This window comes from Schistocerca cancellata, chromosome 3 (genome assembly GCF_023864275.1).
Source record: "Schistocerca cancellata isolate TAMUIC-IGC-003103 chromosome 3, iqSchCanc2.1, whole genome shotgun sequence".
NCBI lineage: Eukaryota > Metazoa > Arthropoda > Insecta > Orthoptera > Acrididae > Schistocerca > Schistocerca cancellata.
Genome location: NC_064628.1, coordinates 172915181 through 172934330, shown reverse-complemented (window position 1 = coordinate 172934330; position 19150 = coordinate 172915181). Strand labels below are relative to the sequence as shown.

The 19150-nt window shown below is 43.3% G+C and overlaps 1 protein-coding gene across 1 annotated transcript in view; it reads left to right on the top strand.

Annotated features, from left to right (window-relative positions):
* LOC126174803 (luciferin sulfotransferase-like) overlaps nt 1–19150 on the top strand; it is a 300341-nt gene that overhangs the window by 245388 nt on the left and 35803 nt on the right. Inside the window, exon 5 of the mRNA XM_049921177.1 lies at nt 14256–14376. Within this exon, the coding sequence (XP_049777134.1) occupies nt 14256–14376 (121 nt within the window). The remainder of the gene's footprint in view (nt 1–14255; nt 14377–19150) is intronic.

The window sequence follows — 19150 nt, the reverse complement described above, 5'->3', positions numbered from 1 at the left end:
GGAGAATTCGTTAATCTTGCCGGTACGACTTAGGCATTAATGGAAATTACATACCAACTAAAAATTGTCTGTTTAACTGATCTATATGACGAAGAGAGCTTGCAATAAATGGAAACTGGAGAATGTGATGGAAGCTCTACTGAACCATCCGAATGGTGAAACTGGATTTAATCAAACATGTGGAACGTATATTATAACTAAGGTGTCAACAGAGAGTCGTCTTTTGAAAGGCATAAATAAAACATCAGAATCTGGCAGACCTATTGACGTGACCGCAGAGATGTAAGATAAATTAGCAGAGCATATATTTACTTTAGAGTCCAGTTTCCTCTGAGTAAACCGCGCGGGGTAGCCGGGCGGTCTGGGGCGCCTTGTCAAGGTCCGCGCGGCTCCCTCATGTTGGAGGTTCGAGTCCTCCCTCGGGCACAGGTGTCTGTCTTGTCCTTAGCGTAAGTTACTTTAAGTTACACTCAATAGTGTCTAAGCTTAGGGACCGATGACCTCAGCAGTTTGGTCCCGTAAGATCTTACCACAGATTTATAAAACTTCCTCTGAGTAACTACTACTGAATGATGGAAACTCGCCTATCAAACCACTGAGACATATCATCTGCTACATCACTTAAATACAATAATAGCCCGTAAAACAATATTACAAATGTATTAAGGATCATCCTACTTTTCCCTTGAGAGCACCTGAATGGGACATGGGGCATGGGAAGGGGCTCAGTAAAGAGCGAGTTAATGAGGTTTTTGATAAATATGAAGAAATATTAGATGAAATTAAGTTTACTGCTGACCTAATGTACTTTATGACTTGGTGGAAACCACATTATCCACAGTTCACAGAGCCGGCCGGAGTGGCCGTGCGGTTCTAGGCGCTACAGTCTGGAGCCGAGCGACCGCTACGGTCGCAGGTTCGAATTCTGTCTCGGGAATGGACGTGTGTGATGTCCTTAGGTTAGTTAGGTTTAATTAGTTCTAAGTTCTAGGCGACTGATGACCTCACAAGGTAAGTCGCATAGTGCTCGGAGCCATTTGAACCATTTTGAACCACAGTTCACAAACCGTTTAAGGTAATTACCTCAAAAAGGCAAACAAGTGGCTGCAGCTACAAGCATGGGAAAGGGATGTTACAACGACCTGAGTATGTGCAATGAATGCAACAGGCGAGTTCATACAACATGGAAACAGAGGATGACACGCGTAAAGCTGAAATATTAAATACCTTTTTCCAAAGTTTGGGAGTAAGTTATCTTTTAAAGCTTGTAGTTTGTTATTGGGACATTCTGTTACGTTATTCCATAGATTTATTATTATGTCGTCGCTGACATCTTCTCCCAAGCACGACTCAGGCTACAAAGGAGGACGGATTGTCGGATTGTGAAACCAGGCGCCTTAATCATACCGATGATCCAGATCTGAAAAAGGTTGAAAACTCATTTTGAGGAAATATTTTTGTATTGTATGGAAGCTGACCGATAGCTTAAAAACTAAAGATACAATGTACGGAAAACAAGTTCCGTTATTTAAATTACGCCACCAAATATAATGATTGTTCCTTAACGGATACGACTTGAGCAGCTTTACCCTATGTAGGTACGTGTTAGAGAATTACGAATTTCTTTTTTTGTAAGTAAATAAATTCTTCATCTATGAGAAATCACAGGAATACGGAAAAGTCCCACAGTACTCCCAAGAATGCTGTGTTTACTATAAGAGAGATATTCTCCAGTGAAATTCATCAATGTAAACGCAAGGCTAAGTCAATAAACTAAGAATTATTGGCTAATCTATTAAGATATTTGAGGTAAACGAAATCAAATGCGCAGTCGTACTGGAAAGCATTCCGATGCACCAGTTGTGTAGCACCTTGCATGAAGACATGAAGACATGAAAACAATTTACAAGTTCTATTTCATTGTAGGATTGAGAGTAGAGACTGGATTGTATTCCGTGCCTCGTAAGTACTGTAAATATACTGCAACATTCGACTCTTCGCAATTATCGGAAGGCCGGCCGGAGTGGCCGAGTGGTTCTAGGCGCTACAGTCTGGAACCGCGCGACCGCTACGGTCGCAGGTTCGAATCCTGCATCGGGCATGGATGTGTCTGATGTCCTTAGGTTGGTTAGGTTTAAGTAGTTCTAAGTTATAGGGGACTGATGACCACAGCAGTTAAGTCCCATAGTGCTCAGAGCCATTTGAATTATCGGAAACTCGCGATGACGTTACAGCAAACAAGTACAGTGGTGAATAAGGAAAACGCATCACACTGTCAACGCTTTCACGTCAGATGTGGATATATTATCACCCACGACTACGCATATATTATCAGCCACTACTACGCACAGGTTCAGGATAAGCCGAACTAAATGCTCTCACTCACTGATGAAATAATATTGTGGTCAACTGTCAACTGCTTCAATCGTGATTCAGTGGGTAACAACAAGAGTAGTTGTCAAATCTCTGCACGACATCCGCCAGGTACCCAATAATTCCGACGAGCAAAGCTCTTAGTTCGGTTTCTGGGCACTGCTGTCGCCCTGTAGCTTTTATTGGAGCATTTAACTTTGACTAGGTTCTTTTATCACAACTGTGTTGTCATGCAGTACGTAAATAAGGTCACCTACTAACGAGTTAAATTATAATGTGATATTTTTATGGAAAATGTCAGCTACTTGGGAAGTGAGCTAAGCGGAAAAAGCGTCGGTTCCGTTCTGACGGTCCCGCAAATTACGTAAAAGCCGTAAACCACTTAGCTTTTATCAGTGTGGGGTAATAGGCCAACTGCAGAAGTCTCTTGGTAACGTGCATAATACATGCTAATGAATTACTAATCTTAGCGGACGGTGGAAATTTCAGATACTCAACTGGTGCGTGAAACAAAAGAGCCCTCAAAATGAAATAATTAAAACGTCCCCGGCAGCTTAGCAATGAAGGGAGAACTTAAATATTTGCTCCTTGCCGTTTATCGTTGAATGAATTCTCAGTAACTAATCCTTCTGAAATTGTTAAATTACATGGAAGCAAATCGCTTCAAATGATAGCTCAGAAAATGCGTCCGGTGTTCGTGTATCTATGATGCTGATAGATACAAGAGCGTGCGAAAAGTATTGTGTACGAACGTTTAATGTGAAAACTCCCAAAGATTTTTAAATAAAACAAACGTATATTAACGTTGTACATCTTTATTCTCCATGTCTATATAATTGCAGTCCTTTGCCGGTAGAGTGCTCCAAATTGTGGCGTGTAACATAGCAGTGTATAATTTAATTATGCCGGTACATGAGAAACAACTTAGTGTAATCGATTTCAAATTCTAAGAGTTCGTCCAGACATGGAGACTCTCCTTCAGCATGATAACCAGACCACTCACGAACGCTACGACACCTGCAACAATTCAACGCCTTATGTTCACATTCTACAATGACGGTACCTAAAAACAGGGAGGAAAGTGTTCATCGCCATTGTGACTATGTCGAGAAATAACTATACAGGGTGTTACAAGAAGGTACGGCCAAACTTTCAGGAAACATTCCTCACACACAAATAAAGAAAAGATGTTATGTGGACATGTGTCCGGAAACGCTTAATTTCCATGTTAGAATTCATTTTAGTTTCGTCAGTATGTACTGTACTTCCTCGATTCACCGCCAGTTGGACCAATTGAGGGAAGGTAATGTTGACTTCGGTGCTTGTGTTGAAATGCGACTCATTGCTCTACAGTACTAGCATCAAGCACATCAGCACGTAGCATCAACAGGTTAGTGTTCATCACGAACGTGATTTTGCAGACAGCGCAATGTTTACAAATGCGAAGTTGGCAGATGCCCATTTGATGTATGGATTAGCACGGGGCAATAGCCGTGGCGCGGTACGTTTGTATCGACACAGATTTTCAGAACGAAGGTGTCCCGACAGGAAGACGTTCGAAGCAACTGATCGGCGTCTTAGGGAGCACGGAACATTCCAGCCTATGACTCGCGACTGGGGAAGACCTAGAACGACGAGGACACCTGCAATGGACGAGGCAATTCTTCGTGCAGTTGACGATAACCCTAATGTCAGCGTCAGAGAAGTTGCTGCTGTCCAAGGTAACGTTGACCACCTCACTGTATGGAGAGTGCTACGGGAGAACCAGTTGTTTCCGTACCATGTACAGCGTGTGCAGGCACTATCAGCAGCTGATTGGCCTCCACGGGTACAATTCTGCGAATGGTTCATCCAACAATGTGTCAATCCTCATTTCAGTGCAAATGTTCTCTTTACGGATGAGACTTCATTCCAACGTGATCACATTGTAAATTTTCACAATAAACATGTGTGGGCTGACGAGAATCCGCACGCAATTGTGAAATCACGTCATCAACACAGATTATCTGTGAACGTTTGGGCAGGCATTGTTGGTGATGTCTGGATTGGGTCCCATGTTCTTCCACCTACGCTCAATGGAGCACGTTATCATGATTTCATACGGGATACTCCACCTGTGCTGCTAGAACATGTGCCTTTACAAGTACGACACAACATGTGCTTCATGCAGGATGGAGCTCCTGCACATTTCAGTCGAAGTGTTCGTACGCTTCGCAACAACAGATTCGGTGACCGATGGGTTGGTAGAGGCGGACCAATTCCATGGTCTCCACGCTCTCCTGACCTCAACCCTCATCACTTTCATTTACGGGGGAATTTGAAAGCTCTTGTCTACGCAACCCCGGTACCAAATGTAGAGACTCTTCGTGCTCGTATTGTGCACGGCTGTGATACAATACGCCATTCTCCAGGGCTGCATCAGCGTATCAGGGATTCCATGCGACGGTGGGTGGATGCATGTATCCTCGCTAACGGAGGACATGTTGAACATTTCCTGTAACTAAGTGTTTGAAGTCACGCTGGTATGTTCTGTTGCTGTGTGTTTCCATTCCATGATTAATGTGATTTGAAGAGAAGTAATAAAATGAGCTCCAACATGGAAAGTAAGCGTTTCCGGACACATGTCCACATAACATATTTTCTTTCTTTGTGTGTGAGGAATGTTTCCTGAAAGTTTGGACGTACCTTTTTGTAACACCCTGTATAACCATAAATCATGAAGTTCTAAAATGTTAATAAAGGTAATTTCATCTAAAAAGGGTTAAGAGTTTTCGCAGAAAAAATTCGGAGGCCTTACTTTTCCGCGCGTCACCGTGGTATCCTATTTATAAGTATGAACTTTTAAATGACACTCTATGGGAAAAATTTCAATATCCCATTTTAAACTCGTCTCTCAATTAGCTAGTTTGTTCCTCTTTTCGGTGCCTGAATCAATTACCTGTTTTAATTTTGATCCCTTCCGAAAACAACTTAAGTACATTTGTCATATTTAAGCATATGGAGACAGGTAGATTGGAATACAGATACGGATCGTGTCCACGGTTATCACACACAGGACGTAATGTAATCGACTAGATCAGTGGAGAAAATATTGAGCAAAAAAATGTAGTGTAAATCTATCTTGGCACCCTCAAATGTGTCTTCTAACGATCACTGAATTTTCTCATTATGAGAGTATCGAAGGGCGATCTGTTTTAATCGTTAAAAATCATTCGAAAGCGATCACTTAAAACATTTTTTTTATCAAAGAACTGGTTTCAACAGTCTTAGCTGTTGTCTTCGAGTCTTAGTCTTTTTTTTTTTTTATAGCAACATGGTTTGCTACCAAAAAAAGTATTTAAGACCTGAAGATGACAACTAAAACTATTGAAACCGGTTGTCTTGAATAACAAGTATTTTATGCGGTCTTGGCTTTTGAATGGTTTTTAACTTTAACAATCATATTGGGAGAACCTCAAGAGTCAGAGTAACACTATAATCGACATGTGAAATGGACAAAGGAAAGATTATAATTAAATTTTTAAGGAAAATATCATGCAGAAAAGAATTTTGTGCAGTAAAGTTGATAAGTATAAACGCAGGTGTTCGATCAGTATCAGACAGGTTTTCCATCTTCCAAGGCAAATAAGAAAGTGCATCAGGTTCTAAAAGCGAAAATCCCGTTATTATGGTTCGTAATATTGCGGGAAGAATGCAAACGAAACTGCCATTTTCACAAAGCTTTTACGCACATTCAGTAAAAGGTAATCCAAAACTTTCACACACTGCTTTAACATACAAAACAGAAACACAGTTGTTACACGCAGTGTAAACAAAGTACTTATTGGGCAATAACCTTTCTCTGCATTTCTCTGCAAAGAACACACCAAATAACGTCAGAAATTTTGTTAGTTTAACAATAATTAAAAATTTCTTCTTTACTTAAGTTTCACAGTTGTACATTTATTTTTGTGAGATGACTGTACAGCATTCTGATCTGTAGTTTCATCTGAAGGCGACTCGTTGCTAACGCGACTAAACAGAACTGAAGACTATCAAATATTGATCGAACGTAGTCATGCGATGAAACTCAGTGGAACTGAGACGGTAAAATGAATGCTTTTGTCGTCTTGCTTCATTTCAAAAGGACATGAGCGATTTCCTTCCCCATCATCCTACAATCAGAGCTTCACCTCGAATATCAGGGATCAGTCGTCGACGGATGTTCATCCAACTCTTTTTTTTTTTTCGTTTCTAAGCTTGACATCATAAACATAAATTGTAAGTCCAGTACAATTCCCTATATGTCATGCACAGCTAAAGTTACTGTGGAGATAGTGAAGGGAAAATTGGTTCAAATGGCTCTGAGCACTATGGGACTTAACTTCTGAGGTCATCAGTCCCCTAGAACTTAGAAGTACTTAAACCTAACTAGCCTAAGAACATCACACACATCCATGCCCGAGGCAGGATTCGAACCTGCAACCGTAGCGGTCGCGCGGTTCCAGACTGTAGCGCCTAGAACAGCTCGGTCACCCGGCTGGCAGGGAAAATTGTTAACAATGTTTATTGAAGAGTAATTAAATAGTTTTCTGTAAACTGTAACCCCATTAAATTAAAAGAAAGACAGAATAAATAAAAGAAAAAAGGAATATATTCATTGTAGTATCCATATGATTCCATCGTTGTCAATTAAAGTAACGAGCGGTTTCCATTGTTACATAATGAGAATCAAACAGTCCCATTCACGAAATTATTTTTATTTAAAGATAACCCTTTAATCGTAGTTTGACCTCGTCAGAATATGTAAAACTGCCAAATTAAGTTCATTGCACCGGCTCCCAAAGCTCTCAGTCAGCCACATACACATAAAACCGTCTTGATGAACATCTGGTCGTCAGAATAAACAAAGGAAACTGTGGAAACATTTGAACTTTACAGCGTTAGGTAGAGCACAGCGTAGAGCCACGCGTACGTGTCGGCCCGGATGCCAAACAGCTGAGCGGTCTAACCGTCAGAGGTTCCCACAGTTTGTTTTAGTTATTCTGAGGACCGCATTTTCATCGAGACGAATTTATTTGTATGTGGCTGACGTAGAGCTCTGGTACCCGGGGCAGGGAATTTCAATTGTCAGTTTTACATAATCTGATGATGCCTAAGCATAGCGAAAAGCGCTATTTTTAAATAAAAATAGATTTGCAACCGTCACTGCTTTATGTGTGTGCGACATATTATGGGACTTAACTGCTGAGGTAATCAGTCCCTAAGCTTACACACTACTTAACCTAAATTATCCAAATGACAAACACACACACACACACACACACACACACATCCATGCCCGAGGCAGGACTCGAACCTCCGCCGGAATCAGCCGCACAGTCCACGACTGCAGCGCCAGACCACTCGGCTAATCCCGCGCGGGGACTGCTTTAGTTTCAATACGTAAGAACAGATTCACTTCTCTCCTACAAGTTCAGTTACACCAACGATTAATTTAGGAAATGAACGGGATTGAGTCAGTATAGAATCATTTAATTTTTTTTCGTATGCATTTCACAAAAATACTCAATACAAGTTAGTTATGTAATCGAACGCATCACGATCTTAACAAGATTTTCATATTTTCATCCATAAACATCTTATTAACTTCTGTATGTTACTTCATATTTACCATACATTTGCCGACCGTTATGGCCAAGTGGTTCTAGGCGCTTCAGTCCGGAACCGCGCAACTGCTACGATCGCAGGTTCGAATCCTGCCTCGGGCATGGATGTGTGTGATGGCCTTAGGTTAGTTTGGTTTCATTAGTTCTCAGTTTTAGGGACTGATGACCTCAGATGTTAAGTCCCATAGTGCTCAGATCCATTTTCTTACCATGCATTTCTTGGAAGAAGCATTCTCCTGCATATGGCTGTTGTTTAATCTGGAATAAATCCTTTATATAATTATTAGCGATTACCTTTAATACGCCCCCTTAGACACTATCAAGATGCTTCGTCTTATGAACGACGGAAATGTTAAGTGCTGCACCAAGTAAAACGAGAGTAATAAATGTCAAAAGAATACCAACGTATCTCGGGCGTGTATTTTCAAATGTATCTTTATTACTTTATTTTCTTTAATCTTGTCTCAGTTTAAGATGTCACAAACATTTGTTATTGCTCTTATCACCAAACAGGTTGATGATGTCCAAGGGGGTAACATTAACTAATAGCTACTTTTGAAATGAAGTCTTTATTTCAAATAAAATACAGCATCATGTAAGAAAATTATTTCGTCCAAGAAGTGTATCAAATAATAACTTAGAAAGAAAGTATTTATTGCAAACAGGCAAGACTCACACCCAGAGTGGTTTTTCGGGCCCTTCTCCCTGGAGTTAAACATTGCAGCAGGGTTTTCGAAGTTTATACGCAAATGAATAATTGAAAAAGTACCCGAATTGGTAAATGACCATAGCCGTCTGCACTGTGTAACCTATAGCTAAACGTTATATGAATGCGTGGTATCTGTTCTTTCGGACATGTCCGAAAGACCAGACAGCACGCGTTCATATAACTGATTCGCCTCGACGAACATTGTATCCACAGCCTTCAGTGCGGATGCACATAACGTTCGAACTCCAACGAATATCTAAAATTAGTGATCATGGATGACATGAATGAGAGAACTGCGGGTAGGTGGCGCTAGGTGAGAATGTGAATTGGCCGGATGGTGGCGGTGGGAGGGGGGGGGGGGGGGGGGCGTGCACGAACAATCCGCACATAGGCGATAAATACTGTGTACGGGTGGCGCAGTGGTCAACGCATCTGCCTACTAAGTAGAATATCCAGGGTTCGAGTCCAAGACGGGCGTACATCTTCACTCGTCGCCGCTGATTATGCCCAAATTCCTTTTGTAGCTCATATCATTAGTTCCTTCCTTTTCCTTTGCTTTCTTCTCCTCAACACTTTCAGTTACATAATAGTTCGACGTGTCAAGTTCAAAGTCTATCAGACAATGTAACGAAAGTCGGGGGAAAAGTAGAGATTGCAGCCGATTTGCTCGTGGCATACGGAAAACACCGTGGCCAGAGTCTGTGAGCAGCAACGTGCTGACGAGGTAGGTCGTTGTCGACTCTCGTAGGTGATGGCGGTAGATAAACAATACTGGGTGCAGGAGTACCCGAGAAGAACGAGGAACTCAGTCCTTCTCAGTGAAAGGTTAGTAGTGTCCCTTGATTCGTCGCCATACGGTCAGGAGGCAGCAAGATACTGCTGGCCCTCACAGCATTAGCGGTCCGGTATCCAGTACAATCAGAAACCAGAGAAACTATACAACCCAGTAATAGCAAAGTCGATGTCTCTTTTTTAGTTTCTAGTGAAAATTTTATGAGTCTAATGATATCAAACATAGTTATAATATCACTAATATGAATAGGTGACACAGCTAAGAGCAATAATATTTAAGACAAAGTGAACTTGATGAAATCTTAGCGCTGTCTTTCTGTGACAAGAAAATAATACCTGACTGAGAGCAGGAAAAGAGGTCGTAGGAAAACTAAAAGAGGAACGGTTAATGAATATTCGTCGAAATGATAGTGATAACAGCATAATAAAACAGAAATAACGAAATAGTAATATCACAAATATTATGAATAATTCAAAGTTAAGTGTAGAAACAAAGCAGACTACAAATAATTGTCATTAATGAGTCACGTAAATGTAATTTGACGTGCAAAAGTCCACTGTTATCAAGAGAGTCATCTAGAATGAATAAATAAATCAAATAGTTGACAAGTAGGCTATCAAACAGTCTTGACAGCAATGAAATATTTATTTTCAATATGAGTGGTTTCGGTTAGAATGTAACAATTTTCAGACCACTTTTGTAACGATGGTAGTGGTGGCGGTGGACGGAGCACGTGTCGTCGTTCCGAGAACCTCAACTGCTTACACGTTCGTGGAGCCACGACACTGAAGATGGTCACATTCTGACCGAAACCGGACACCACTGCAAATAAGTAATTTATTGCGGTCAAGACTGTTTTTAATCCATTTTCAAAGAATTTTTGCAAAACCGCTGATTTTCCTTTATTCTAAAGAATTAGTGATAGTTAGACTACTGTGATGCAAGTCACTGGCCGTTCAAATTCCGGATGAAAACAAACGGTAGACGGCTGTAGCGACCAGATCTCCCGTCTCGCTTGAGGACACGCAGCTGACCGCTCCACTGGTTCATCTCTGCTCACAGAGCACACCGTATGCATGACGCCTGGAAACCCGCCCATGGACGCTCAAACTATGTAAGTAGCTTTATAGGTAATTACTCAGTGGTGCCAGGGTATATCACATCACGCTTTCCAATAAGTATTCACATGGAATAAAATGGTACTACTCATTCATCTGCCGTCTCCTGTAGAGAGATTAACGGACCTAGTGTCCGACAACGTGCATCCGTTTGTTGGTAGACAAGCGACCTGTAACGTGATCACGACAGCACACAACTCTATTTCTCCTTCTTTGTAGCAGAGTGCGCTGATGAACATTCCCTGAATGTGAGGATACTCTTGTGGTTTCATAAGATCATCTGAAATAACCACTAATTCTTTTGAGCGCGTATGGAGCCCATGGAGCACCTCTTGAGTCCTGCAAACTACAATGGGTTGCGGATGGCGATTGTGTTCTATTCTCTGTTGAGAAGCGATGAAACACACTTTGAAACAACAACTAAAAAAAGTACACTTCTGAGAGAGGACATATTCACAACATGATAACTGAAAAGTCTATCCTGAGGAGTAGGGAAGAATAGTTCAGCACGGTCCTGCGAGGGAAGGAGTTCGTATGGAGCCAGTGGTAACCACGGCGAAGCGGTGACTCCTGAGATGCCGCTGGAAGCGCAGCGGTGTTTGTGCGTCACAGCGAAGACGGCACAACTCAACGGCAGCGGTCACGGCACACGATGTCCGTTGTGGAGACTTAAATGTTCTTGACCCGTCGGAGCTATGTAGCCTCCCGCGGAAGGATACGGCACTGCAACCCGAGAACACGCGACAGCGCGAACGTAAAATAGTGCCCGCCGATCGCAGCGGTATATGCCGCGGCTCACACGCCACGACGCGACGTGGTGGCGAAGTTGGCGCTACGGGGCGCTGTGGCAGCTGCTGTCTGCTCGACTGTATACGGTGCCTTGCCTCTATTGTTTTCTAACAACCTCGGGGAGGTAGGGATCGTCCCTGGACTGCTATGCAAAGACGGAAGTGAGGTCATCGAACTATGCAGTGGGCAGCCCTGCAATAGACCACAGACTGAGTGTTCATGTATCACATCGCCCCGCAATATTTCCTGTTTAGTGTGGTTCTCGAGCCAAAGCGTCATCAAAATTAGCTAAGTGGTTGTTCTCATTCAGTTGCTTATGAGTGTATACATTTGCTTCTAAAATTGACCGTAATTAATACACAAAACTTTTAAAATTAATGCCGGCCGCTGTGGCCCAGCGGTTCTAGGCGCTTCAGTCCCGAACCGCGAGACCGCTACGGTCGCAGGTTAAAATCCTGCCTCGGGCATGTGTGTGATGTCCTTAGGTTAGTTGGGTTTAAGTAGTTCTAAGGGACTGATGACCTCAGATGTCAAGTCCCATAGTGCTCAGAGCCGTTTTTAAAATGAGCTTCCCAGACTAATTACTAGTCCCCAACGCACGCTGGCCACTTTGGAAAGGCGTAGATTGTATAGAACTGGCACCAGACGGGCGTCGGATACTCCACCGCTCAAGTCACCCATGGCAGTGAAGTGGTGGGAATACGCCACTCAGTTGCATGGAATGAGCGCAGGTAGATGGATCGACGTGAAGACGTTACAGAATGCCAGGAAAGAACTATCGTACCTGTACGTGTCAATCGGCACACCCTGGTTTGGTATGGTCGGATTTGTTAGTGTGTTAACGAGGACTGCCCAGTCTTTGTACAAGGAATAGTGTACCACCCACAGCGAGACATCATTGCAAAGTGGAAAAAAGTGGTGGATGATATGGGCTACTCCCTTACGCTTGGTTTCACATCTGACAGGACTTCCTACTGTCAGTGAATGAATGCCCATTTCGGTCAGTTTCTGAGAGAACATTTAAAAAGCTGTAGCTTACAGCAGCGCACAATTTTGCGAAAAACAATACAAAAGTGGACGGCAGCAAATTGGTGGTCGGGTGGTTGTGGAGTGTGGGTCTGTTTGTAACAGTGGATGAAACGTAGCAATGAACATCCAAGCAGTTTGGTAGTTCTGTGGGATCTAACTGTCGATGAATAGCTTCAGCTGGATGCGGCCTACCTAAAGAAAATTGTGAACGATTTGAGGTCATGACCAAGGCTAGGGGCTGTGATACACGGCACTAGTGTGAAGCCTCTTCTAGGTGACGACTTTTTATTCGCTGTGCTAAGTACTGATATCCATACATATGTTTCTGGATGGGGTCCGCCTTTAGCAAAACACTATTTTGCTTTTGTCCCAAACTTGTTTCACTGTAGTTGCAGCACCATCAGTGGTCTATTATTTTATGGCTGTTATGTTACTTACTGTTTGTATACATGCAAATACTAGTGTTTAAATCGTAATTACAGATTCTCGAAGAAACACACACAATTATGAATTCATAACTTCTTACCGCATGGTGTGGTTTTCCTGACTTGTTACGTTTTCACAGTGACTGATTTCTTTCACAGTTTGTCATCTGCAACCACATACAACTTGATGTAGACAAAATTTTTTTAAACAAAAATTACGATTTGGAGACTGTTATGGCTATGCCTCAAATTAATTAATTCTATGTGGAAGCTTATATATACAAAATGAAAAGCTCTCAAACCTACTCTCTCTCTCTCTCTCTCTCTCTCTCGCTCTCCCCCTTTACACACACACACACACACCCACACTCCATGTGGTAAAAAAATTTGAATACATAATTTTGTGTGTTTCTTCGAAAAACTGTAATTATGATTTAAAAACTAATATTTGCATGTATACAAACAGTTAAGAACATTCTTTATGTTTAACAGACATAAGATAGAAGCCCACTGATGATGCTGCAACTGCAGTGAAACATATTTGTGACAAAAATAAAAATTGGGTTTTGCTAAAGGCAGATCCCATCCAAAAACGTATGTATTGTTAATGCCAACACGGACAAAAGAGAGCTTCAAATCCAAGATGATTAGTAATATTCATAGCTACAGCATCACAAGAACTACATGTCCTTCCTTACTTGTGACTAAAATTGTTGGTGGCTCAGAATGGCTCTCAGTATTCAGCAATAATAAAATATCTGACACATAGTCCGGTAGATTTTAAATTAAAACTGAAGTCTTTAAATCTACACTCTGCTTTCTATTTTAAAGAGAAGTCATTACATAAAAAATGATAACATGTGTAGCTTAGAAGACTAAGTTAATTAGTTGTCAGGTGTACTCATATTTCAATGTTAATATGAATTAAGACTACCGTGTTTCTTTTTCTACATGAAAAATATTTTGTTCTTTAGTAACCTGTAATATGATTACCATGTATCCATTCAAACCAAAGATTCATTCGTTCTTCGTCTGTAATCTGATACATTTTCTACCATTTCGTTAGAAATATGCCAATAATCTCTCAAAGTGGAATTAACTAATGAACTGATCCCAGTAATGTAACAAAGACAGATCTAAAAACGGCAATAAATGGCATCTGACGGCCCTGACGATTGTTAGTCATATACCGAAATGGTACGTGGAAGAGTAGTACAGAAATACAGGAGCGGCATGTGTGGTGACGATGGTGACTCACATGGAAGTGTATTTGAACATTTCATGCAGCGTACATTGTGGATGTTATTATGTTCTTACCTTTAGCGATAAAATTTTCCAATTCAGTACCACCTCGAACGTGCTTTTTTGCAGATTATCTACGTGTCTCGTGATCCGAAGGACGCAGCGGTGTCGTACTACCACCACCACAGACTGTGGAGCGGATACATAGGCACTTTCAACGAGTTCATGGACGCTTTCCTCGACGACTTGGGTAAGTTGAATGTCCAGGTTTCTTGATTGAGGCGGACCACTTTGACAAGCTGCATTCTACTTGTTATTCTTCCTGTAGGACCTTGATCATGACGTGCTTTGAAAGCTACACTCCTGGAAATTGAAATAGGAACACCGTGAATTCATTGTCCCAGGAAGGGGAAACTTTATTGACACATTCCTGGGGTCAGATACATCACATGATCACACTGACATAACCACAGGCACATAGACACAGGCAACAGAGCATGCACAATGTCGGCACTAGTGCAGTGTATATCCACCTTTCGCAGCAATGCAGGCTGCTATTCTCCCATGGAGACGATCGTAGAGATGCTGGATGTAGTCCTGTGGAACGGCTTGCCATGCCATTTCCACCTGGCGCCTCAGTTGGACCAGCGTTCGTGCTGGACGTGCAGACCGCGTGAGACGACGCTTCATCCAGTCCCAAACATGCTCAATGGGGGACAGATCCGGAGATCTTGCTGGCCAGGGTAGTTGACTTACACCTTCTAGAGCACGTTGGGTGGCACGAGATACATGCGGACGTGCATTGTCCTGTTGGAACAGCAAGTTCCCTTGCCGGTCTAGGAATGGTAGAACGATGGGTTCGATGACGGTTTGGATGTACCGTGCACTATTCAGTGTCCCCTCGACGATCACCAGTGGTGTACGGCCAGTGTAGGAGATCGCTCCCCACACCATAATGCCGGGTGTTGGCCCTGTGTGCCTCGGTCGTATGCAGTCCTGATTGTGGCGCTCACCTGCACGGCGCCAAACACGCATACGACCATCATTGGCACCAAGGCAGAAGCGACTCTCATCGCTGAAGACGACACGTCTCCATTCGTCCCTCCATTCACGCCTGTCACGACACCACTGGAGGCGGGCTGCACGATGTTGGGGCGTGAGCGGAAGACGGCCTAACGGTGTGCGGGACCGTAGCCCAGCTTCATGGAGACGGTTGCGAATGGTCCTCGCCGATACCCCAGGAGCAACAGTGTCCCTAATTTGCTGGGAAGTGGCGGTGCGGTCCCCTACGGCACTGCGTAGGATCCTACGGTCTTGGCGTGCATCCGTGCGTCGCTGCGGTCCGGTCCCAGGTCGACGGGCACGTGCACCTTCCGCCGACCACTGGCGACAACATCGATGTACTGTGGAGACCTCACGCCCCACGTGTTGAGCAATTCGGCGGTACGTCCACCCGGCCTCCCGCATGCCCACTATACGCCCTCGCTCAAAGTCCGTCAACTGCACATACGGTTCACGTCCACGCTGTCGCGGCATGCTACCAGTGTTAAAGACTGCGATGGAGCTCCGTATGCCACGTCAAACTGGCTGACACTGACGGCGGCGGTGCACAAATGCTGCCACACAACCGCCCAAAAAAATGGTTCAACTGGCTCTGAGCACTATGGGTCTTAAAATAATACGTCATGAGTCCACTAGAACTTAGAACTACTTAAACCTAATTAACCTAAGGACATCACACAGATCCATGACCGAGGTAGGAATCGAACCTGCGACCGTAGCGGTCGCGCGGTTTCAGACTGAAGCGCCTAGAACCGCTCGGCCATTAAGGCCGGCCCACAACCGCCCATATGACCTTCTAATACATTCAGGATTATGTTTATGAGGTGGTAAACTAGGTACAGCTGCATTAACTGAATATAATAAACGTCACGCAATGATAACCGAAGGTAGTACTACTCCGAGACAGACATAAATTTACAGTCATTGTTTTGTTATAGCAACACATAACGGTATCAGGTGGTTAAAATTTAATATATCTTATAACTGTTTCACGGTTCTGAGGGACAGGTTCTTTTGTCAGTTTCAGATAACAAATCACAGTTTTGGACTTGGGGTATAGTTGTTCTGTCCCGGGCTCAGTCCTTAGACTGCTTCCCCTGAACGAAGTGTCTAGTCCTGACACTGAATGGTCAGTCGTAGGCAGGTGGACAGAGAGGTGCAAACCACTCTGTCAGGAGAGGAAACAGTGTCTGATGGAATCGACAGTCCTTACGTTACTTTTCGTGAACAAATTACATTCAAGATAGAGCATGCTCAGCAGAAGAAAGACTTGAAACATAACCTTTACGATTTATTTGTACTTTCTATAATGAGAAACTAAAACCTTGTTACACTGTCCAGCCACTTTAATACGACCACCTATCAAAAGCCTGAATAACCAAATTTTGCTACGCGGACTGCTGCGAGAAATGCAGGAAGAGAATCTCTGGATGGTAGCCACAGGGCTGCGGTGACAAGCGGACTCCCGTGCCGCCGCCATCTGCTCTAGATTTCTCGGTTGAGGATCCATGGCGCATACGGCCCTATCTAGGTGGTCCCACAGATTCTCGATTGAGTTTGAATACAGGGCGTCTGATGACCAGAGGAGTACGGTAAACTCATCCTAGTGCCCTTCGAGCCATGCAAGTACACTGCGAACTGTGTGTGGTGCATTGTGCATGTGTCCGCTCCTGGTAGCTGAGTGGTCAGCGCGACGGAATGTCATACCTGACGGCCCGGGTTCGCTTCCCGGCTGGGTCTGAGATTTTCTCCCCTCAGACACTGGGTGTTGCGTTGTCCTTATCATCATCATTTCATCCCCATCGACACGCAAGTCGCTGAAGTGGTGTCAACTCGAGATACTTGCACCAGGCGAAAAGACCACTGACGGGAGGCCCTAGCCACACGGCGTTTCGTTTTGCCATGTATGGTGGGTGAGCTTTAACAACGGGGCATGCGAGCAGTTCACAGATATAGCCGTTTCGGCAATGCTTCACCCATGGGCCAGAAGCCGATGATCATGCCCTTTTGCACCTCATTTAAATCGCTCCGTTTTCCCATAACAACAACGCCTACAGTGTTTTTTTCCTTAACCTCGGCCCCCTCCCCGACACCATTCATATACTGTCCACTTCTAGAGCTGGCAGCTACCGTTTATGAGAGGTAATTGCAAGATGAAATAGAACATAGACGGTGGTAACATTAACTTGACTTGACCGCGTGTATGTTCTTTAACGCCCTGCCATTGACTAGCGCTCACTTTCTGCCATGTACTGTTGACTGGTTCTTAGCTACTTCCTCTGAAGTGTTGCATCTAGGGCGGCAACAACATAAATCGGGCCAGCTGTAAAGAATGAAATGGGTATCATGGTCGTGAGATCACATCAGAAGAGGCGCTGGGCTGGCTTCCACCAACAGCGGCGCAATAACAATGGCGATGCCAACAGATTTGGCTCATATATGAACAGTTTGCTTGTGTACAACCTAAAATGAAAGAATGTAGTATTTTCCGACTCAACACCGCCCCCATCGGGTGAAAATAAATATTTTAAATTGTAACCCAAGTGGCAATTGTACAATTCTTACTGGGTTTCCAGCTACACATTGCTGGTTTGAAGCCTCTAATTAAAGTGTATTACTATTACCGTGCAGGTCAATTGACCCTCATGATCAATAAAGAGGGTATCATTCGTTTATATACCCCAGAAATCCAATTTCAGACAAAACTTATCGGCAACGTAAAATTTTAGACCGTTCTTAAGGTGACTTTATGAACTGAATTTGTCAAATTTTCAGATTTTGAACTGAATTTCTCAAATTTTCAGAATGGGAGCAAGTGACATAAATAATTTTTAACGAGTCAGTTAAACGATTGATCTCTTTTACAACCCGAGGACCTAATTTATCATTAGTTTCTCGAAAGCGGAGAAAACCTTAGTCAACAATTTTCCAGACGCTTTGATTGAATATTACGCCGTGTGCGAATACGTTACTTTATTTGTATTACCAACGAGGGTTCGTTTTTCTCCCTCATACGACAACTGGCGTCGAATGTTCGTCCGATTCTCTCATCGTCTTTGGTCGGTGTTGATCGCGTACTGTCGATTGGAACCGGTAAAAAGCGACATTGCAAGCGTACTGATAAGTGGTGCCAGTTACTGTGTAACTTTGATATATTCAGTCTCCTTGTGTGAGACTTATTTCGTGACGTGCCGTTGACAAATTTTATACTCCAGTAGAAGTATGCTTTGCTCTAGATAATGATGCAACAAACGTAAAATCTCGGTTGGTGCTACACTGACACGCTGCAGCTACGGCTCACTGTTGGATTTTCCTGTTCGTACATTCTCGTCAAGCTGAATAGATTCAACAAATCTTTCGAATGTTCATTTATTTATCGACTGGTATTTGTCGTATTTTTTCCCTCCGTTAATGATACCATTTACGCATAATTTTAAATCGAGCTTCCTTTCCAGGGTCGTTGTTGCTCCATTCTTATTCAATGTTTCTGAGTTCCATTTTGTATGTTTCTTGGCTAACGGTACCGCATTTATCTCTACTTCGAGGGCAGTTCCATCGTTCAGCAACCGAGTCATAATATTCTCCCGGAACTGATGAGGCATGACTTGTTTGCGGCTGGACACATCCAAAATGTAACGACTGATTTCAGACTCATTAGTCTCGTCACCTACCGCTGCATTACCTGCACTTTCTTCACAATACGCTTCTTCGACATCAACAAAAGTCATATCGTTCTTCAGAACCATAATCAGTCGACAGTGGTCGCTCCTACCAGTTTGGAACGCCGAGAAATAGAGCTGACTGCTTCGTCTAGCGCATTAACAGTACTCCTGCCTTGCAACAGTTGCACAAACCGAAATACGGCATGGGTCACATCCCACTTGTTGTCCCCTGTGACAGGCTCCATATTAATTGATTTCAGCACTGGAAGGCTGCACGTCCTCCAATCCTCCGTCGGAGGT